This window comes from Magnolia sinica, chromosome 2 (assembly GCF_029962835.1).
Source record: "Magnolia sinica isolate HGM2019 chromosome 2, MsV1, whole genome shotgun sequence".
NCBI lineage: Eukaryota > Viridiplantae > Streptophyta > Magnoliopsida > Magnoliales > Magnoliaceae > Magnolia > Magnolia sinica.
Genome location: NC_080574.1, coordinates 6,975,940 through 6,999,902, shown reverse-complemented (window position 1 = coordinate 6,999,902; position 23,963 = coordinate 6,975,940). Strand labels below are relative to the sequence as shown.

Here is a 23,963-nt window from a genome sequence, read left to right as displayed (position 1 = left end):
CATTTTAGTAATTTAACTAACATAACCCTCGCAAAGAGGAAACCGTCATTGTACAGGTCCCAATCTCTAAGAATATTTTTAACTTGCGCACTCGTCATTCCTTAATTTTCGTTTGGTAGGTGGGTCAAGGTTAGGTGGACCCCTCAAAAGTCACCATAGAGTAGTCCTACTCATACGGAAACATAAGGGTCACCAATACCCACGCAACCCAGATTTTTTTCTAATAGCTACTGTCTCATGTGAAGGATGTCTTGTGACTCCATACATTCGGCAAGGTGGGCCTCATCATTAAGACTGCTTTTTATGAAAACCAAGTTGATCCACTCATCAGTTGTCCCACAGCTGTATGTTGGGTCAGATCTTAAGCCGTCCATCAATTCCAATGTGTGACCCACCAAATTAATCCATAGTCATGATTATTTTGGCACCTCTAGCACAAATGAAAGGCATGGATGGAAAAAAAATGGTGTAATGTGGTAATCTATAAAAATGTCACATTAATAGAACATTTGGGAGCTGTTTCTAACTGAACCGCAAAATGTCATAAATGTGGATATCTGTTTCTAGCTGAAAACCGTTTCTAAGCTTTTAGAAAGCCACGAAGGCAGGAACTCTAGTGACTTTCAGTTGCATGGATGCTTTTTCAGGAACCATAACATAGTTCAAAACTCTGCATATCTAAATCAGGTTTAATTGAAGACTCGACTTCAATCATCTCATTTCAAAATTTAATAATTAAAATTAATTATTTAATGCATTTAAAATTATTAAAACTGACATAACTCTGCATTGTAGTGTGGGGGTAGCATGTTCTTCCTTTTAAAAGAAATCTCACTGATTGGGCTATAGACTTAATTGAGTTGTATTGAGTACGCTGAGTTTTCAAGCAAACCCAGCAATCATCCATGGAGATGCCCGGCAGAGTTTCAAGCCAACCCGCTAAGTTTTAGAATTAAATCAAGATAATAGATTTCACCCATGTGCTATAACGGCTGTTATGCGGTCATAAGTGTTTTCATGTAAAGGTAACAGTGGCAACCATTATGGGATCATAAGTGCCCTAATGTAAAAGTAACGGTGGCAACAGTTAGGTGTTACAGGATTGTAAAGGCTGCAACGGGAAGAAATAAAATGTAAAGGGCATTACAACACTTGTATATACCACTTATAAAAGCCATAATGCTCGGTGACAGTCAGTAACGGCGAATATAGGTTTTGAGTTTAGTTTTTTAATTAAAAAAGAGAGAGATTGTAATGGGTGTTATAGGAGCCGTAATTGCCGTTACAACCCTTGCCATGGCCATTAAGGCCACCTTTACTGTTATAAAAGCACCCTTCTCATGGCTACACAGCTATGCAACAGAAGCTTGATTTTTTATTTATTTCAAAAATTTATTCTCATACATGAAAATAAATAAAACAAAATATTCTATCAAATATAAACCTTTCATCAAAACAAGCGGAATTCTCCCACTCGCTCAAGCCAAAAAAAAAAAAAAAAAACAAACATATCTTAAGATTGGTGAGACGAGGGACTTGTTCAGTCCTAACTACCGTCGTGACTCAGTGACTCAGTCGAGTCGAGATGAGTCATCCACTATTTTGAACTCCGATTCGATCGAGTCGAACGGAATCGGTGATGCTACAAGGGTTGAAGGTCGACGAGATTCTAACTCTTTTTACAATCATCATTGCTCCCATCTTGTAGATAAGCTTTCTTCCTCCGCTCAGCTCTTGCAAACAGGCAAATCACGAGGAAACACGTGGCGTAGATCCCGTGAATCTTCCAACTAGTCTTCGGTGGCTGGCCCACCACCGCTCGGTGGAACACGGCTGCGTAATAATGAAGGCCCACAGCAAAGCCCACCATGGTCTGGACTAGGCCCAAGAACTTCAAGCCCACACCATCCTCTGCAGTGGAAAACACAACCAGCAAGTTCATCAGCTGCAACAACAGATACAGAACGTACCCAAGTGTCTGGAACACTTGGATCGTGATGTAGCTCGATCTTGATGTCGCGTAGAAGAATTTCAACGGTTCGATCCCGGACACGAAGTAGGCCAGCGAGAGGATTGCGAAATAGATGGCTAGATAGACTTGTATGAAGATGAGGATCTTCTGCAGAGAGAAGTACATTCGAATTCGATTGAAGAGGAGGGAAACCAGTAGTAATGGCAGTAAGAGGAAGATGCAAGATGTTAGGGACCCGACCATCGATGCGTACTTCTTGCCAACCAGGGGCTTGAATCCTTGGGTGATTTCTTGATTGGCTTTGGTAATGTAGGCCTTGGATGTGGTGGAGATCTTCTCGAGGTCCGGCAGAATTGCCTCATGGAATTTCGATGGGAGGTCCCGGAACTCGTTGATCAGATCTTCGTCGTCACCTGCGTCCTGTTCGATGAAATTCGGTAACGTGAGATGCTTGGATTTGGTCTGGTCTTTGATTTTCTGCTCCTTGAGTTTGTTTGAGGATGGCGGGGACTTCTTCGGTTCTTTGGCGATCTTGGGTTTGGAATCGGACGGTTGGAATTGCTTGGTGGTAGGCGTAGTTTTGTTCTTGGGGGTATTGGATTTGGAATCTTTGGACAGATCTGAGAATTTCTTGGTGGGAATTGAGTTGGGTGTTGTTTGGTTTTTGAGATTGGTCTTGGAAAGTGTTGTTTTTGTGGAGTTGGTGGTTTTGATGGGTTTGATGAGTTTCGTCTGGTTTTTGTTTCCTGTGGTGGATTTGGATTTTATTGTGGAATTCGTGGTGGTAGTTTTGATGGGTTTGATGGATTTTGTTTGGTTTTTGCTGCTGCTGCTGTCTAAGGTGGTTTTCTTCTTTGGCTGTTCTTCTTTCTCAATGGCTAGTAATCTTCTTCTACTTCCTAGGAAGTCCTGTTTTTGGAGGTGGGCTTCTGAGGAATTGCACAGAGAAAGAGAAGTAAACAAAAGGAGAAAAATGCAAAGAGGGAGAGATTTTCTAAAGCTGAAGTGACAGAGTGAAGGAGAGGAAGAAGAAGAAGAAGCCATTTGAAGAAATGGATTTTGAATGGGAGAGATTCTGATAGAGTGTGGATAGGTTTTATTTGGGCGTGGAAACTGAGGTGGGATTGAATTTGGAGGCAGAGAGAGAGAGAGAGAGAGAGAGAGAGAGACTGCGATGAATAGCAAATGGAAGTTATTTATTGGGAGAGGAAGGATGTGAGGATTTTTAATTGCAGTGCAACTATATTTTTTTGACTCATATCCAATGTGCGTTTGTCACAATCCTGCAGTACACGTGTCATCCTGCATGGCCCACCTCCACGATGCAGATGGGGCACCGACAAAAACCATACTGATTGGATGAGGGATTTTTACCGCAAAAATCCTGGGGAATAACAATTTACTAAATATAATGCGCCGACATTCGAGGAACCAAATTATAGAAATACCCTCATCCATTTTTTAAAATTAAAAATTAAAAGAAGTTGAGACTTAAGGATCCCACAAGATATGTGTATAACATCCAAGCCATCCAACATATGAAACTCATCATGATGATTATATGGACCAAAAGACAGGCTAATCAAACATCAGATGGGCTACATTTGAATTTGGATGTTTTGAATGATATATATTATTTTTAATGCATTGGCCAACCTTGTCATTGGACCACAATAGTTTTGGATTGTCATAATAATCATGTTGGTTCATAGCTGTTGGACAGATTGGATGTCAAACACAAGCCACCTCAGTTCAACAATTATGAAATTTCCTCGACGTAAAAAATTAAAAATGAGGATAACAATGTAATTTTGCCTTTGAAAAACACGGCCCGGATACAGTCTGTGGGAGGCACTGATAAAATCTAAATGATGGAAGCATTCTACGGTAAAAATCCCAAAATAAAAATCGTCCGCAAGAGATCTGATGTTGAAAGTAGTGGATCCGTGACCTGGACGGTCTAACTTGGTGTACATGGTCGCCTCGTGTGGAGCGAATGAATTGCCACATCTGGACAAGTTGTGGTAGACGCACACGAAAAACTGTCATATCATTTACTCTGGCAGAGTTTGATCGATGATACGCATGCACTTAGAAATTAATTAGAATTGCATAAGTTCATACACGTAACTCAAATTAAACTGTCCAAAAATGTTGTTCTGTATGACGAACCAAAGATTTATGTTTATTTATTATTTAACCATCTGACTGGTGGACATTAATGGACGGTTAAAAATGGAAATTCATCGAACGGTCCTGTTTCAACGGACGTCACTAATCAGATTTAGAATCAGTCAAACCATATTATTTTGTGAACGTGACTTTAGTGACATTGGTTTAAATAATTTAGCTGGTTTAATTTAAGTTAATATATTTGAGGTGTACAATTTATGAGTGCCTGCGTATCAAGACTCATTTACCGCCTGAGTATCGTAAAACGACCGAGGGATGGCTTGCACTCACATGGTGCTGGTGCAAGTAGACAAAAGAAAGACGCGGTTTCAAACGAGGTCTAACATAGCTGCTCTGCTCCACTTGGCAATAAAATATCAGAACAATGACTTCAGCTACCCTTGACTTTTGGCAAAATTCCAAATAATGACTTCTTTTTAATTATTTATTATTGTTATTTTTAGTGAGAGCGCAGTGTTTGATACTCAGGCAGAGTGTGTTGGTCCATCCACGGTCTCTCCGAGTTGTACACGTGTCATATAGGGAAATAGAAGGGAATGGTCCAAGTCGAACGTAGATGGTTGAAAATCTTCTATTCTCTATTTTGGACCATTCAAAATTTTTAGCTTATAATCTATTAGACATCCACCAGTGAGGATCTTAGCTCGTGTAAATTTTAATTTATAACATATCTATGTAGATGCGTAAGATCCATCGTACCATTCCCTAGACGAAGAATCCCTTGTTGTGATGTGTCTCCATCTATCTATTTATCTATAGACTTTATTGGGAAATCTCCTGTATGAAAAGATTAGGATAACCCACCGGCCGTGGTAAATTTTCATTTTCGGTATTTATCATATGAATTGATATTTTCAACCCACCATGTGTGATCCACGACACCCTTTTTTTCTACTTATAATTTTTGTCCTTGTTACAAGTAGAAATAATAAGATATATGTAAGAAAATGTTAGGTGTAAGGACTGATCACTCATAAGCTGCTAGCTGATGTAAAGCGGGTCGCGGACAGTTACATGGCCAAGATGGATCAGAAAAGGCCGGTCGACGACAGAAGTGATCCAAACCATCGAACCTTAAATCGGATGTATCTTGCAATTCGGAATGAGTTATCCGACGTAAAATATATGATTTTGGGGTAGAACGAGCTACTGAAGCCAACCAACCCTGCTACGCCGGGTTACGCAGCCCGGAATTGCGAAAAACCCCCTGAATCGATGGTCGTTTTCCCGTTTTAATTTCGTTTTTACTATAAATAGTAAGTTTTAGTTTGATTATAACTCTTCAACCGTCGGGCTTTAGGAGTTGCGCCCAACGTGAAAAGAGCTTAGAATAATTAGGAAAACGGTTTGGTGAAGCCAAATAGGACACTAACTATTTTCGGCCGAAAACCTTGCGCACTAGTAGACATCACGACTGCCTATAAATAGTAAGTTTACTATTTATAGTAAGTCGCGGATTCTAAGAGTTTGAGTTGTAGTTTGATTCTAATTTCTTTCCCATTGCTTAGTACCCCTATTTTAAGGGTTGTGAACTCGTTTTTATTGATCAATTTAATCAATTTCGAATTTATTAGAATTTATTTCTATTTTCTGCTTTCTTTCCTCGTGGATTCGAGAAGTCTATGTGAGGAGTCCAGAGAAGCTCCATGGATTCGGGGTAGTTATCCTCAACACGTTCATCCCTGCATCACTAGTATAGCATGTGGTTCATTTTTCGGTATAAAAAATCTTGAAAAAATTAATTTTTAATCCTTTTTTGAAGTGATTTTTGTAGATAATAAGTTTACAAAATGCTCTTTGATTTTTATAAGACTTTTTCATCCATCATATCCTAAAGTGGTAGAAAGGTTATCATTGTAAGTCAAGTATTTGGATGTTTGGAATTGAAATTTAAAATTACTAAAGAAATCAATATTGGGAATTGGGTGATTTAGAATTTCATTGTGTCAATTATATTTGACAATTTATAATTGAAATTAGATTCCACAAATTTGAAAGAATGGTAAATGGCTTCGGATAAAGAATTGAGTTTTTACAAGACTTAGATTCTGATCTAATTTAATATTTTCAAATCCAGTATTTGGGCCTAAATCAGAGGTTACTCAGCAAACCCTAGTAAGGAATCACAAGCATTTGGCCTAATTGAAATCAGAAACAGCTGATCAGCTGGTAAGATGGGTCCTTACTCATGCCTCTATCTCACCTGAGTTTCAACACAAGGTCATATGCCCAAGTACCCATTGTGATGAAATCCTATTATGGTGTGAGTGTGGAGGGAGTGTGAGCACGTTAAATAATCCCAGCAGTGGGCCGCGTCATCAAGTCAACATGTTTAGATCCCATCAGTGAAAAAGGTGGGCTACAGAATGACTATACTTTATATGTAAAACATGTCAATCCACTAGTTGATTGTGACACAACATTAAAATCAATATGGCATGAGTGAATTGGCCTGATATTTATTTCAGGCCTTAATAATGGTGTGGCCCACCCTTCACGCAAATCATAGTTTAAGTCGGGTCAGGTCGACTCAACTCGATATTTAATATTAAATTACAAATAGCATGAATGGATAATAAGTAATTAGAATTATATGGGAACAAAAATAAGCAAATCAAATCACCAAGGCAGCTTTGGCTTGTTGGTATGCATCATTGCTCAAATGCATGGGGTTGTGAGTTCTAATTCTTAATACGTGGCATTTTGGTGGGTAACAAAAAAATAAAAATATAAAAAATGATTGAAGATGATGAAGATCAATATATGTTCATTTGAGCAATCATATGTATCAAACATGCCTCTCTAACAGGCAGCTGTATGTGAAGCTCATATGCAACCATTTCTTTCCCGTTGAAATTAGAAAAAATCAAGTTGATCCAGTCATCGAGAGGGACACATCATCAAAATCAATGGATGTCCTATGACCCACCAATGGACGGTGGGAGATTGGTGTGGCCCACCTCTCGGAGCTCACCGTGTGAACACAATCTGTTCCTACTCTTGCTTGAACATTGGTCTACTCCTGTCACTATGGCACCAACATTCTTATAAAATAAGGTGAACCTAAAAATAAATACACTTGATTTTCATGATCCCCGCACTAAAATAATGACATTGGTCATTAAAAGATTAGATTTTTAGCTGTTGAAAATTAAATTTAAAAAAAAAAGGTGGACGCTTGTATATATCCTTTATCTATGGATACCACTGTAAGATTTGACTCGGAGTATCAAATGATGCAATGTGATGGGAGATGGAAATTTACAAGTCTAAAATGTCAATGACTCATACACTCTACTTTATTACTGGGGCCAGCCACGTTGGATTTTAGATCTTTTGTCCCCTACATTGGGTGCACCCGCTCAAGTTCACCATGCAAGTGGACCCACGTCGCATGCAGAAACAAGGCACTTTTGTGAGATTGGAGCTTCTTATCAGGCAATCCTAAATGGGTGCATGCCATGTCTCAGAAACTAAGCAGATCCAACCATCATGTGGGCCATATATGTTTTGACGAGCACTCTTAACCGTTCATTTGTTTCATACACGTGTAACTGCATGATAATTGTATTGTCCTGATTTATGAGCAGTGATACGTCTGGAAGGTGGGGAGCACTTGATGAACGGCTATAATATTGCCTTTGTATGCTCCCTTTCCACGTGTGAAGCGAGTGTACATACAAAGTGAATGCGTGTGAGTGTACTTAGAATTTCTCCTACCCATGTGATGAAATGGGTCGAATGCTTCCAGACCATGTGGATGAGATCTGGGTTTAGGTTTTTCTGTAAAGATCCATTACTAATATAACCATTTCTTTTATGGGGAGTTATTTGATACTCTGGTAGCTTATTACGCATGATACACAGGCACTCGGAATTTAACTGCAAACACGATTTCAAATAAAACTGGTTAAATCGTGTACCCGCTCTCTCTAAGCCAGAGTCCCCAAATAAGATTCGATTGAGAAATCCTAATCTCTGATTCATGTACACTTGTTGAAATAGGGCGATTGGATATTTTCATTGTTAACCGTCTAATAAATGTCCACCAATCTGAGATAGTCAGATAGTCATACAAGCGTAATTTTTGGTTCATGACACATCTAAAGTAGGAACTATAATTTGGACAGATTAATTTGAATTAGTTGCATGGCACGAGTGCATTTCCTAAGCAAGTTCTAAATGCCTGAGTATCATCAGTCATACTCTGCCAGAGTATCAAAGTTTTTCTCTTTCTCCTCCAACTTGCTACCATGCAAGTATGCAACTGGGGTAGTGGCTTTATCTTTTCTATGAATGTATATTGCAGGAATACAGGAAGTAGAGTTGCTGAACTGCAGTGTTATGAACATGTGGCCCCCATATTTATGTGATCCAAACCGTTAATTTGATGGAACCTAGCGTGGATTTGCATTCCCAGAAATATCCAAGATTCTATATTTCCTAAGGCTTTGATATTTGATTTGCTGGCCTTCCTCTTAACAATCTATGTAGGCCGCGTGATCAAAGGCATGGAATCTTCGAATCTTGTATTTTTGTGTATAATCCCTGATGGTGGGACCCCTCAGATCAACGGTTTGCATCGCTGAACCATGGGTCTCCACTCATGGTGAGTCTCATCCTGCATCCATGCATGCACCTTTGATGCGGTGAGTCTCATCTCTTTAGAAAATAATCTGGACCTTTCATCTCGTGGGCCCCACAGTTGATTAGCCACAGTCCAAAGTTTAATCCAGGGATCCTTATAATCCAATTAGAGGACTTTTGCTCGTTAAATGTAGACTGCTACTCAACCGTCCAACCAATAAGAATGGAATAAATATGGATTTTTTTTTAAAAAGATCTGGACCGTTCAATCAGTAGGCTGCCAATCCTAAAAATGGTGAATAATGAGTGCATAGCAACTCTATCCACGGATCTTTTTAGGACCGTTGAAACTCTATCTGACAGTTGGAAGACAGGTGGCGATTCCGATAGTTATGAGTTTTCGGTCATCATCATTCAGGAAGTGGTATGCAGTAGTACAAGAGATGGGCAATTCCACCCTTGAACGTTCAAAAATGAAGGGTAGAGATCTGTCGAGAGTTCTCTCTTGGCGATGTTGGGTTGGGACCGTTATTTGATCTGTATCGTGGGGCCCACCCAGTCACCCACGGGGATCCAACGAGGTGCGTGGGACCTACCTTGATGTTTTGACTACATCCACGCCGTCAGTCTGTATTGAAAACTTATTTTAGGGCATGATCCAAAAAATGAAGCAGATCCAAATCTCAGATGGACCATAGCATAGGAAACAGCAGTAATTGACCATTAAAAACTCCTTGTGGGGTGAAAAAGCTTTGAATCAAGATGATATTCGTGTGGTCTCTTCATATAGGTTTTTGTGACCTTACCACCAGGTTGGATGGAAAATAAACATTCTGGTGGACTCCATGAAGTTTTTAATGGTGGGGATTCAATCACGACTGCTTCCTGTAGTGTGGTCCACCTAAGATTTGGGCATGCTTCATTTTTGGGATCATCCCCTAAAATGAGCTTTGATAATGGTTGGACGGTGTGGATTTAAGGCACATACATCACTGTCAGCCTCACGGTCAAGGGTCCCACCCACCTCGGTGGATCTGGGGCCTCACCTAATCCGCTCTCTACAAGGAGAAGTGCTATCGCTATTCACGCTCCCCGCACGTACCGATGACATTTCTCCAAGATAACTCGATCGGGCTTCATTTTGAGCCAAGGAGCGGGGCCCATTGTATTACCGACCCAGATATTTCCTGCAAATGACAAAGGACTTTCTCTCTAACCAGAAATAGCTGGGATAGCCAACGGCCGGGTCCATACCCTAAAAAATCCCAAATTGGTAGTCCACAATTAGACAATCATGAAAGGTAAATACAGCAAAGGCTCACATTCAACCAAGAAAAGGACAACGGTTCAATGGCTAAGATCTTTACTCCCTCTCCCGAATCATCTTCGACGGTGTTGGCTAGCGATTAAACGACATCCCCCTAGCATTTTTTTGGCCATCACAAGGGTGTGAAGGGCTGCCAGATGCTGGAAGGGTTTTGGTGCATGAAGCTATCCATTCCACTAAGAAAGCAGGTAGTCCAGGAGCAATTCAGATTTTGGATATGAATAAAGCATATGGTATACTGGATTGGGATCTTTTATGGGATGTGCTTGAGAGGTTTAGCTTCTCCCATAAATGGATTAGCTAGATCAGTGAATGGGCCACTAATCATGCTATGTGAATGGTTTGATCCGTAAACGAGAAAAGAGGAAGGTTGCAACATGGCTGGTGTTAGTCTAGAATTCAGCCACATGGTACACGTGAAATTTGCGGATGCCAAGACCAATTGGGTCTGAATCAAACTGAAATCACCGACAATTAACGTCGAGATAGAACAGTGCTGGGTCGAAAATGCAACCAGTTGTCTATTCAGCCAACTGTATAGTGCGGTGTCAAAATCGAACCTATAAAGGATATCAAAATGGTATTCATGTGACACTGTTTCCCCTACTGTTATAACTATAATAGCAACAATAAATAAACAATATGCAACAAAAAAGGAAAAATACAAAAAAGAAGAGAGATTATCCCTTGCAGCATCATTCGACCTGTCTTATAAATTGCTGGCAGCATTGCTGAAAGGTCTGATCTCTTTACGACGAAATGAATTGCCTCTCACAGTGATTGATTACCCAACAATCGAATACACACTGAAAAACCAAGTCACTTGTCATCTTCCTTCTGTAATCAGGTAAATCAAAATCTGGCTCCATTACTATATGGTTGAATATTAATGTTACATACATGTCTTGACCTCCAACAAGATGCCTTGCGACCATTTGGTGGTATGGCTCAAAGATCTTATTTTGGCACCGATTCATGCACACCATGAAGATTGAGATCCCGTCCTTGTGAAACTGTCAGACGAATCAGACGAACCCAGGAGCCGCTCCAATATTGAATCAACAATCTCAAAATCAGTCACATGATTAACATTACAACAAGAATTGTATCTGAATTACAGCACATCTTTCCAGCAATCGCAAGACTCACCTGTTTGATATCAACATATGTAGTCAGAAAATTGTAAAAGCCCATCAGCTTCCTCAGATCACCACATCCCAAATTACATCTTCTGAAGCCTGACATCCTCAAACCGCATCAAAACTAGCCAAAGAAGCTTCTTTGCATTTGGGATTGAACGATGAAGGATACCCACTTGGCAAAAACATGGTTTCTGCTCACTTTGAGTGTTCCACTCACTAATCCGCTAGGTATGCAAATGTCAGCTCGCGAGAAAGTAATGTCTCCTCATCATTGTCATCAACACTATCATCCCCATATTCCATTTCAATCACACTTCTCTCCTTTGCATATAACTCATCTGATTCAGAGAACTGAACTTGAGCATACTCTCCCGCCACAGGAGGGTTGTCTGACTCGATCTGCTGCATCTCCGATTCTATTAAAGAGTCCATCCGGGCTCGCTCCCTATCTCTTGGGTAGGTGCAATAGAGGAAGGAGTAGATGAAACAACATAGTGCCATTGGAACTCCTATTGCGGTGTAGAGTGCCTTGGCCAATGACATGGCATTCTCCCTATCAATCTCAATTTCAATGCCTTCACTCGATCCGTTAGGAACTGGTTTATAACCATAAACACGCTGAGTCAGAAGGCCGACAACAGGGGGAGCAAATGATGCCAGTATGGACTCAAAAGATCGATCCAGAGCGTAGATGCTTGTCCTTGATTTCTTGGGGACTATCTCTGCAAATATCGGACTGCATACAGCATCAGCCATCAGTTTCTTATCAAACATAAAGGATAACAAGATGTACCCTTGATTCTGGGGGTACCGGTTCTAGAAAAATGCATTAGGAGATCATGACAAAAGCTACTTCATCTTCATTAATATATTTAAATAATGGGAAAGGATCTAGTGATAAACCTACACATGATAGCTAACCCAATCTCAGCACACTTGGCACAGACATACAGCATTTGGAATGATCATCTTTTGGGCCCTGCTGTGGATGGGCCATTATCCGGTTGGATGATCTTAGCCATCAACTGGAAGATTACTTTGCCCATCAAATGTTGACCGTTGGTAGGTATTTTTGTTCGAACTTCCATCAGTAATGATAAAATTCCTCCAACATTTGACCCATTGGCCTAGAAGACAGGATACCATACATTTGTGCCACCTGCCCAGAGACCTGAGTGCTTGATAACTAACTCGGATACAAGTTATAGCACATGAAAAAGACAAGTCAACGGAATGTTATAGTGCAGTATAAATGTGGTGAAGACTGAAGAGTGAAGATATCTAAAGATTTCAGTACCCTCAGTTATTGCTGGTCTACAGAAGTCCCTGTTCACTCCCTTGAGGAATGACAACCAGTCTTGTCATATGTGATTGCATTAGCGCTTATGCCATTGCATATGACATTTTGAACCAATGGACTGCATGTGCCATGCGGGCATATGCAGTTATTGTCTTATGTGGCTGCATAAGTCATGGTTATGCCATCATGTACACAATATGCAATGGCATAACTTCCCAACGGTTAGATTTCTGACTATTTGACTTATTTTTGCTAACTTTTGCCTATAGATATGCACACACACTCTCTTTCTCTCTCTCCTCTCTCTCTCTCTCTCACTTTAATACTTTCATCTCTTAATCTCTTAATCCCTGTAGTCTCTTAACTCTCTTACTCTCTCACACTCTATTATTCTCATTCTCCATTAAAATGGCATCGATAAAATTTATATGTTGTTTTTTCACATTTTTGAGTCTTCGCATTCGTTTGAGTAGTTGTTGGTCGACTTGTTATAGTATAATAAAACTATAAAAAAAACAATTCCTTCCACTTGTAGTCTTTTTTCATATATATATATATATATATATATATATATATATATATATATATATATATATATATATTCCTTGATTTTTTGGTTACTTTTTTTAAAGTTTGGGAGGTTGTGCCATTGCATAAGTGCACAAGCCATCTTGGGTCACACGGGATCACTTATGCCATTTGACAACATTGGCGACAATGCCAGAGTCATACATGATTGGTATTTCCTAACGGGACCCACACACCAAAATCCTGACAAAATTCGCTAATGTCAGCTATCTCAATTTGGTGCATCCACATCGAAGATAGGTGTTTAAGACAAAATGTGTCGGACAAGTCTTACAATCATAGATTTAAAAATCGGTATCATATCGGCCAATATAGCCGTATTGTATCTGTATTGGCCAGATATGATATGCGATACGGTACTATATCGGGCCGTTAAAAAAAAAAATAGTGCCATACCGGCACTAATATTACATAGTTGTGCCAACACGGCTATAAAAGGCTCTAGCAGGTCCTTTTTTTGTGCGTGTTTTCTCTTCATTTTATTTTTGTTTTCTCCTTCTCATTTTGATTTGTTTGCAGAGAGGGATTGTTTTAAAGGCATTTCCGACCAGATTTAGGTTAGATTCAAAGATCGAAGCTTCTTTTTTTTTTGCATCAAATCTAAGGATCGAAGCTCCTGGCCCCGGTTTATCAAAAATCAGAAAACATGTATCCTTTTTTGTTTTGTTGTTGTTGTTGTTGTTTCAATCTAGAATCCCATCGAAACAATTGTATAAACCATTTCAATCCTATCGTGGCTGATTTGATCTCAATTTAGGATTTTTTTTTTTTTTAATGTTTTTATTTACACGAGAATTTTCTGATTCTTGTTATGATGCTTGAGTATTAGAAGAATATGGATCTATTGATTTAAGTCTCGATTTTGGGGTTTTTTTTTTTAATATCTTTTATTTTTGCAGGAATTTTCTAAAAATTTCAGGATTTTTTTTTTACCCCCCCCCTCCGATTCTTGTTATGATGCTTGCGGAGTATTAGAAGACTATGGATCTAATGATCTCACATATGCATTTGATTAAAAAAACATTTTTTACATTTTTTTTTTCAGTTTTCAGGGTTTTTTTTTTTTTTTTTGGCATTTTCTAAATTTTTTTCAAAGATAATTTTTTAGGGAAATTATATGATTATGAATGATACATCTAGGTTAATATATATTTGTTTTGAACATAGATTTACCATTTACAACTAGATTTAAACTATTTTCTCATATTCGAGCCATTTAATCCATTTTTTTAGGTATTTCGTTGATTTTTTTTTCTTTCAAAATTTCTTTGGTGAGGTGATTGGTGAGTTTGTATTAAGATAAGTATTTTTTAAAAGATTATTAGTATTTAAGGTAAGTACTAAGCTAAGTTTTTCTTCACTTGCACATTCTCCAAGCACACACTTGACACTACCAAACTTGTGCTTAAAATAACTCCCTTGACAGTTAATACTTAATAGCCCAATAGTTTATATATAATCATATTATGCTATTAGTAATATATGATATCAAATTTTGACATATATCAACAATTTATACAAAATAATAATAATAATAAAAAATCAACACCACACCTTACAATAGGTCAACACGTCAAGACAACATTTTTACCAAAGAATGGCCCGATACATTATTGAAGACATGGTCAAAACACACACAAAAAAGATAGATTCTTGGACATCTCTTTTTTTTTTTTTCTCAGTATCTAATATTTTCCGTTTTTTTTTTGCTTTAAAAAAAATTCTGACCAATACGCCCCGATACCGATACGCCCGTATCGTATCATTTTTTCGCATTCAGAATCATGCTTACGATATCACTGCCTATTTCTCCTATTAAATTAATGGGCAGTTTGCTGAAGATATTAGAAAATACTCTTGTAATTTAGATGAACTTCGCTCAACGCACACATGTACAATAAAGTCGTGCACATGCCCACATGGCACATAGTTGCGAGATCCAATCTATCCATCAGGTTGGTCCGACCTTCTACATGTTTTGCCAAAAATAAATCTGGTCCAGTCAGCGTGTGGCCCCAATATCGGAAACACGTGGATGGGTTAGAAAACTTCAGGCAAGTTTTTCCAGAGTTGTACATTTCTTTTGCAAACTGTGTCCAACCTCACAAGTGGATCAACCTGATTCTTGGGCTAGGGCATCAATATAGTGGTTCCTTTCTGGTGGATAGAAGGGATCTTGGAGCTATCATGCTATGCTGGCACATGTGTGGCATGTACATGAGATTTATTGCACATGCCTGTGCTCTTAGCAAAGCTCAATTTAGGTTGTAGTAGTATGCACAAATGGTAGTTTCGCATTGACACTAATTTTTTGGTCAGCGCATTGTCTGCTTGTGTGCCCTTGAAAGCCAATTAGGTTGCTCATAGTCTATCAAACTAAACTGATTATCTTATGCATAATGATTAATTACTCTCATTCCATTGAACACGCATCTTAAGGGTTATGTGATCATGACAATTTACGACGAATCCACATTGCACGTGGTAAGGATAGTTCGCACATTGGCAAAAATCCTACCAAAATGCATGGATTGAGGTTTGATCTGATCTCACATGGGGCATTTTTGAGTTTGTCATTCATCCTTGTCGGATTTTCATGGTGGAAGCACCATAGGAAGAAAATCAAGGTGGGTTCTTTGGCATGGAAACATGTGAATAGGAGGAGGCTATTTTCGAGTGCAAGTTGTAAATCCCTTTGCACAATTAGCAAGTCTAGATGCCAATGGTTACAAGAGGTTGAAACTTTCCTCTAAAAATGGCAATATGAGATAAAATAACGGAAGCCATGAATGTACGATGACTCACCTCACAATTGGAAAAGGGACAACAAAGCTAGAAGTCAAGTGTGGGGCTTTCCCGAGATAGACGCCTGAGTGCAGAATTCCCTTATTGCCATTGAGAAGGCCAATCGGAAAGTAAGGGATGTGAGGCCCTGCCAATTGAGGGAATAGCTGCCCATATCTCAAGGTTTTTTTTTTTTTTTTTAGGCTAAAGTTGACTAGTCATATCTTTCTTATTTTGGAATTTCTTATATGAGGGCTCTTTTTTCCTCTTTTTTTTAATTTTTAATTTTTTTTTTATATTATTCTTATGAGAAGATTATTTTTCGTAAAAAGGAAAGCAAAGAAAACAAGAAATAATAAACCAGCAAGCAATGGAAGAGCTTCAGTCATTCGCTGGTTAAGACCAACCGCGAACTGGAAGACATTGAATGTTGATGGCTCTGCGCGGGGAAATCCCGGGCCCAGTGGCGGTGGAGGTGTTTGTCGGGACCACGCCGGCAATCTTATCTTTGCTCTCCATCACTCATTCGGTCAAATCTTGAACATGCAAGCTGAAGCCCGTGTGATGATTGATGGCCTTAAATTATGCAGAGACTTGGGGCTCACATCAATTATCGTTGAAACTGACTCTCATGTCCTCTTTGAAGCAGTCTCAAACCACTCAGCCTCCTGTGGTTGGAAGCTTTGGTATATCCTTGATTCAATCCATCAGCTCACTCAGTCCCTCACCGTCAACTTCAGTCACACCTTCAGGGAAGGTAATTCAGTGGCGAAGGTCTTGCCAAAATCACTTGCAATGGCGCCCCTGACAGAGTTTTCCTCGATCATGCCAACCTTCCAAGGCACATCAAAGGCTCTTTGGTCCTAGACGAAGCCGGAGTGGGGCAGATTCGGCTCAGCAAACACAAGATAGGGGTAGGCTAACTCCTCTATCTAGGATTCCAACCTCGCCTCCCCTGTTACCGTGTCTCTTTCAGTTTCTGCTTCCCTTTTGGGCTACTGCTACATCTTGTTGTGGTGTTCCTCCGTCTGCTGTCCCTGCTCCATGCCAGGTTTCTTCACGCTTCATCCCAGTTTTATGTCTCCTTTATATAGCTTGTCCATCTTCTACATGATAGGCGTGGCCCGAATCCTATTTTGTTGGGGGCCATCCGAATGGTTGTACATCTCAAGTTCACATTAATACAATTTCTCAAAATTTATTTTATTTTATTTTATTTATTATTTTTATTTTTTAAATAAAGCAAGCAGTGGAAGGTAACCCTATTGTCACTCCATGGCACCCAAAAACCAAGAAACAGCAAGGCCACACCTCCGAGCTAGAATACCTGAAAACGATTTCTTCCGAGTCCCCTTCTCAGAGATTCAAAAGCGATGCCTGAATATTTGGGGAACACCAATAACCCACCCCAACATCAGCGATACCATAAAGAAATTAATAGAGGCCAAAGAGGACTTATTTGTCAAATATTCTCACATTCCTCTCCCTCCAAATGCCCCATAAGATTGCATAGGGGAATGTCACCCACATATGTCTACCTCACTCTAAGAACTGACCCACAGATTATCCTGCAATAACATCAAATAGGGTCCATCACCCATTTGGCTTTGAAAAGCACAAAGAAATGATCCAAAATGACCTTTGCAGCCTAACAATGCAAGAATGAGTGGTCCGATGATTCCTCATCTTCCCTGCATATACACACCTATTGATAAAAGGCACATTCCTCTTTTTAAGGTTTTCAACAGTTAACCGGAATCACATAGCTCAGATAATAAGGATTTGGAGGAAACTTGACTGTCAGCTTCCCACTTCCAACTCTTCTCATCCCCTTTCAAGATCTTAATGCTAAACATAGCTCAGATAATAAGGATTTGGAGGAAACTTGACTGTTAGCCTTCCATTTCCAACACTTCTCATCCCCTTTCGAGATCTTTATGCTAAACTCATGAAGCATACCCATGGGAGTAGCGAAGTCCCTTAGCTCCTCATCATTTAGATTTCTATCCAGAGAGACATTCCAAATAATTGAATCCCCATGGGGTTTGTAACAATCTGCCGCTTTAGCCTCTTTATTTAATGCTAACTGAGCTCCAAACCACATATCCTTCCAAAAGCGGATTCTAAATCTGTTACAAACAACATAACGAGATCCTCCTCGAGCAAGATTCCTACATTTACCTGGAATACAATCGTTGGCATACAGTATGGCTTTCATCACTAGATAGCCCTTGATTTAATTTTATGTTCATCATGTGGCTGTCCAGATCTGAACCACGAGCAAGCAAGTGATTGGTGGATCTTGATGTTTTACGTTTTCATAAAATTGTGAAATTGCCGCTGCTAGACAGTTTCCAGGCCCAACTTTGACCTGTCATAACTTTTGACTGGGGAGGAGTTTTTGACAACCTTTTCCCCCTTGGTTAGCTCCATGAGTGGACAACAACCATGAAAACTTTAGGAGCAATTTGATAGCAGTCAATTGGTCATTTAGAGACTTTGTGATCACCTTGGAATCCTGCTTATGTAGATTGCAAAATTCCCAAATAGTCTATGTCCAGTGTTCTACTACACAATAAAAATATGCAGAAGGTTAGTGACATGAACTTCAACCTCAAGGAGATGTTTGGTGAAGAATATAGGGCTCAGAGACAGCTTCTATTGAAGCAATTACATTATACCAAGATTACAATAGGGTCCTCTGTCAAAGAGCATATGTTAAGCATGATATCTCATGTATATGAGCTAGAGATCCATGGAGCCAACATTGACATGGAAGCACAGATTAACACTATTGTGAACTCGCTAGCGAAGGCTACAAAATATTCGTATTAAATTACACGATGCGGAAGCCTCTTAGTCACTGAACCAGTTGCTGGAGGAATCTCGAGCAAAACTATATTGCTGACTCAACCATGGCAGCAGAGTATGTTGCAGCTAGCAAAGCTAAAAAGCCGTACAATTGGGAAGTCTAAGAAAGATGAACCCTATACCTAAGGGTTAACTCAAAGCATGTTGAAAACATGGGTTTGCTTTAAGGAAAATGGGAGTTGTTGTCTTGTGTCCCTTGAAAGCCAATCAAGTTGCTCGCAGCCTAAAAAAACTTCATGGAGTATGTTTGGTAGCGATCATGCTTAAGTTTAATTGCTCTTATTCCAATGAATCTGCATCTTAGGGGTTACTTAATCAACACATAGGTTGGTTAATTTCAATGAGTCACCTGATGACGTAATAGCAATTCCATTGCACTGGTTCAGTCAATGACACTGAGAAACTTGGTCTTGCAGTTCCTTGACATCAGAAATGATTCGCAGCCGATGACGTACTTGGGCACACATCAAGGTTGCCATGGTACTAAATGACTGTTCAACAGTAACCAGTTAAGTCATGGCTAGTTAGAGATGGGTGCTCATATTAGTACATGAGACTGCATAACAAGTTCAGTTGGCAAATAGGATAGGACCAGTTTAGTTGGTTTGTGCAAAAACCTCAGACACCCCCATCTTTACGTTGTGTATAGTATTCTTCTCTACATCAAGTCATATCCCGTTAAGGGTTTCTTATTGGCCAAGAGCAGTTTACTAAAAGAGTTACAAAGATGCAGATTGGGGTGGATCTAGTGGTGACAGGAAACCAATAACATGAATTCATCAGAGATAATTTAGTAATGGAGGAGTGAAATACAATATCTGGTTTCAAGATCAAGTGCAAGAGAAGCCATGGCTACTGAAATGTGTGAGACAAATCTGTCAAATCGCAACAAACACGAAGGTTACAGAAATTGGAAGTAAACAATCCAAATAACCCATATTCACCACAAACTCTCTAGAGGAGTTGCACCAGCAAGATCAAGCACGAAAGTTGTAGTTCAGGTTGTGATGCTCTTCCCTTAGTATTAGATGCAGGGTTTAGGGTTTGTTATTTATTTTCTATCATACCTAGATACTTCAAAATAGGTACCTATCTATATAGTGGCATACCTGTTGTTTAGTTTTGTTACAAGAATAGTAAGTTCCAAGCAAATACCGATTCAGTTGAAATGAATGCATCATGGATGTGTGAACATATAATGAGCATCTTCAAAATGGGTAACCTATCACTTCAATTCTCCCAAGTCACAAATGTGTATTCGGTTGTTCAGTTTGGTTAATGAGAATGATAAGTTCTATCCTTTAACTTCTCGCAAAATTCACCAGTAACCATGGGCATATATACTCGTTCATTTCCAAATGGGGACTTGATTGTCACTATACAGACAAAATAAAGCTTTTTTTTTTTCTACAGTAAACCAAAAACGTGATGCTTGCTACTCAAGATCTCAATCCATGACTGGCATGCTGGCACAACAATCATGCCGCATACAGTATATGGGCTGATATGTTAGGTTATACCATTCTTTCACGCAAAATCCAATGGTACTTTGGTAATTTCCCATAGAGAAATGAGAATGGGACTCGTGCTAGTTAATTTCAAGGGACTTGTAGCCCCGCATGGTGTACACATGCAAGATTCAAGCTGATCATCAGAGGTGCTCCACTGTGCATGGCTAGATGCCAATTCTCAAAAATAAGGCTGGTTCACTCATCTGGTGGGCCACAAATGTACATTGAATGTGGATCATTGGACATTTTATCTCAATTGTTCATTTCTTTTGTACATGTGGACGAGAGAGTAAACAGATTCTTATCTTTTCACCCAGGAAATCTACTTGATGGGGCCCACTAATGAGCAGCTTGGATCTCGCAAATTGTTCCATGTGGCACATGTGGCCCACGCTACTTAAAATGGGATTAATAGGACTCCCATTAGCAGGGTTGTTTATACAATCTGCATTTCATGGAAAAGGAACTAAAAGATGGGATTGGGATAGAGGCATACTTGTTTGTAGCAGGACCGTTCCATGATATGCACAATCCCATGATGACCATGACCAAACCATGCATAAATCCTGAAGAGGGATCATCTGGTAACACCAACAACAGCAGTGCTGCCAGTGGGATTGCTGAACCTGAGCTTATCTGTGACAGAACTATCCTGCCAGAGTTTGGGTAACGCTTGGAAAGGATATCTCCCATCTTGCCTCCAAACAATCCTCCAAGTGAACCGGCAACGACAAACAGGCTCATCAAGAATGCCGTTTCTTTGTGAGTGAAGCCAATGAGTTCTAACCACATTGGTGCAAATGACAAAGCTGACCATGGGAATGACCCTGTTACACCCTGCGCTATGATTATCTGGAAAGATGGGATTTTGACTACAGACTTCGCTTCTTGTGCCAGATCCTTCACTTCCAACCAGAAGGATTTTCTCGGAATGGGATCAGAACTTCTATGGGAGCCATCAGAAAAGCGTGGGTCATTGGCGAAGAGGCGGACCAGAATCCCAACTATAATACTCACCAATGCAACTAGATGGAAAGAAATTCTCCATCCAGGGATCCCCATGAATGATGTCGAAGCTAGTAGAACAGAGAAGAGGCCACCGATGATAGAACCGAAGTTGCCTGTTAGCTGTAGCCATCCAAACGCTACACCACGGTTGCCATCATCGGTCGAGTCTGCAACAAGCGATTGAATGGCAGGTGCGACTATGGCAAGCCCAATTCCATTCAGGGCTCTTGATACTGCTACCTGTATAACAAACACAAGACAACTTGATGTAGGATAAAAGTAGATAGTGTCCAAAGCAAAGGGACATAGGAGCTCCCTTGTGCCCACATTTTAATTCATATATTTCAATGATTTTGAACGCATAAGGCTGCATCAGAATGCACTATCGAATTGAATTGTAAAAACTATTTAACAGAGAGGAAATATCAAATTTGTAATTACATTCTTTAGTATTCATACTGAAAAATAGCCCTTAAATTGCAGTCAGATTGCCTTCAATCCAGTTTGGAAGTCATATAATTATGGTTTGGAGCCTAGTCCATCAATGCGGATACAAACAAAGCCACTGCAACTTGGTCATTTCCACTCTAGGGCCAGTTTGGATAAGAGAATTCCATGGTAAAAGAAACCAATTCTGCAATGATTAGGGAATCCCTTTCCACCATGTTGGAAATGTCTCGAAATCCCTCTACCATGATTCCCTTGATAAGACATCATGCTGTTTGGATAGATGGGTTACTAAAAGTAATCACTAGGCTTACCCACATCCATGATTCTCTAGCACAAGAAATGAGGTGAACATTGTTTAATTAATCTGGGATCCCACTTGCCATCCAAATAGGACTCCTAAATTTGGAATCCTACTTACTACAGTAAGATTGGAAATAATCATGCATAATCATTACAATTTCCATATCTACGCTTTGGATTCATTGCAATCAAAACATAGTAGAATTGCAATAATTTCAGTTGTGATTTCTTTTACAAAGGAATTCTCTAATCCAAACGGGCCCCCCCTTATTTAGACTAGTTCATGCAATTCAATTCAATATTGTAAGCGCATGAGCTTTTCAATTTGACAGTAAGGTGTGTGTCATGCAACTTGATTGTTAGCATGAGCTGATTATGCTTAAAGCTACAAGAAAGAAAAGAGGTATATAACATATTGTACTGAATTTTGAACCCTGCTTAAGATTAGAAGTTAAAACAGAGAAGCACATTCTAGATAAGGCTATCTCATTGAAGCATCCACTACCATATTGAGAATGTGAGGTCAATGGGCGGCAGGTTATTCTTTCTGTAAGAAGTTGCAGCATAGAAGAATCGGAAATTTTGGGTATGCACTCTTTGGTTCTGAAAGGTAGACAATCGGAGCTCGAAAATGAATATGAAGAAATTCTTAGAAGGGAGGTAATAGCGCGCAGTCAGAAATCTAGGGCGATGTGGCTGAAGGAGGGAGATAAAAATACCGCTTATTTTCACAAAGCGGACAACATATGAAGAAATTCAATTCCATTACGAAACTAAATATTAATGGAAGAATTTCCCAAAAAGGCATCCAACCATTGGACTGGAAATGGACAGCTGATGCAAAATTCAGCACAATAGCAGAGGACCAGACAGCGATGGACACGGCTCATAATGACCCATCAGAAAGATGGTGCCAATTGGAACACACGTTTGCCATTTTTATCGTGAGGCCCGTCTGTTATAGTTACATTTCTCAAAAAACTAGGACAATCTACTCAACATTTTGGGAATTTTGGAGGTCACTACCCTAGGAAAATTTGAAACATTCCACTGAAGACTTAAATCAAACAACTAATCTACAACTTCATAAAAAAACAGATCCAACCATTCATCAAGAAAGGAGACCCAGTCTCATGGCAATGAGCATTGGATCGGGGTCCATGGACCGTCGATTTGAGCGAATTGAATAGGAATGGAGTGGAATTAACCACTGGGGAATGGAGAGGGAGGGAAAGACCTGGAAGAAAGTGGAGGAGACGCCGACGAGGAAAGTGGCAGCGGCCCATAAGAAGGCACCGAGGGCGATGACGTGGGCCCGGTTGTGGTGGATGGAGAGGTAGGCAGCGAGGGGGTAGCAAGACGATTGGACGATGGATCGGAAGAGGGTGAGAGAGCCGAGGCCCGTTGGATCGGTGTGTAGAGCGGCCCCCACCTCTTTGTAGACGCCAGGAAGGAGGGCCTCGTCAGCTCTCTCCATGATTCCCGCCAAATTCACCAATATCAAAGTAATCGTTTCTTCTTTCATCTCTTCTGTTCTTCTGCTCTTCTGCCTTTTGCTTTGATCGATTTTGGAAGAGAGAGAGAGAGAGAGAGAGAGACAGAGAGAGGCTCTCTTTCTTCTCTTCTCAAGCTTTGTTGGTGCGTTTTGCTTGCGGTTGACTGAAACGAAAGAATTCGTATTGCCTCTGTCGCGACTCAGGATCTCGCCTCTGTCGACCCTAATTGGGGCCCACACGCTGAGCGTTCCAATGATCGGAGCCGTCCATGTTGTCGAATATATGCATAAGGGACTTTTTGAGAAAACTAAGATGGACGGATGATTGTCACCATCACACCGTCACTATATGTAGATGAGGTTTAGAACTATGAAACGAAAATTTGTAATGGCTCACATTCAACTCTAGAAATCGAAGGATACGTTCATATCGGA

General features: G+C 39.9%; 2 protein-coding genes across 3 annotated transcripts; both read right to left on the bottom strand.

Annotated features, from left to right (window-relative positions):
- Positions 1-1,358: 1,358 nt before the first annotated feature.
- On the bottom strand, positions 1,359-3,057 carry LOC131233205 (uncharacterized). The gene has a single exon (XM_058229846.1). The coding sequence runs from the start codon at positions 3,014-3,016 to the stop codon at positions 1,670-1,672; it is 1,347 nt and encodes a 448-aa protein (XP_058085829.1). The 5' UTR covers positions 3,017-3,057; the 3' UTR covers positions 1,359-1,669.
- A 7,570-nt stretch (positions 3,058-10,627) lies between these two features.
- On the bottom strand, positions 10,628-23,963 carry LOC131233183 (uncharacterized). 2 transcript variants are annotated; one of them, XR_009165117.1, is made up of 4 exons: positions 23,271-23,963; positions 20,772-21,523; positions 11,229-11,957; positions 10,628-11,145 (listed from the first exon to the last, which is right to left on the bottom strand). XR_009165117.1 is itself a non-coding variant. In XM_058229807.1 (3 exons), the coding sequence occupies exons 1-3, from the start codon at positions 23,556-23,558 to the stop codon at positions 11,438-11,440; spliced, it is 1,560 nt and encodes a 519-aa protein (XP_058085790.1). In that variant the 5' UTR covers positions 23,559-23,963; the 3' UTR covers positions 10,628-11,437. The 2 variants fall into 2 exon arrangements, 1 of the variants encoding a protein (XP_058085790.1); XM_058229807.1 differs by having other exon boundaries at positions 10,628-11,957.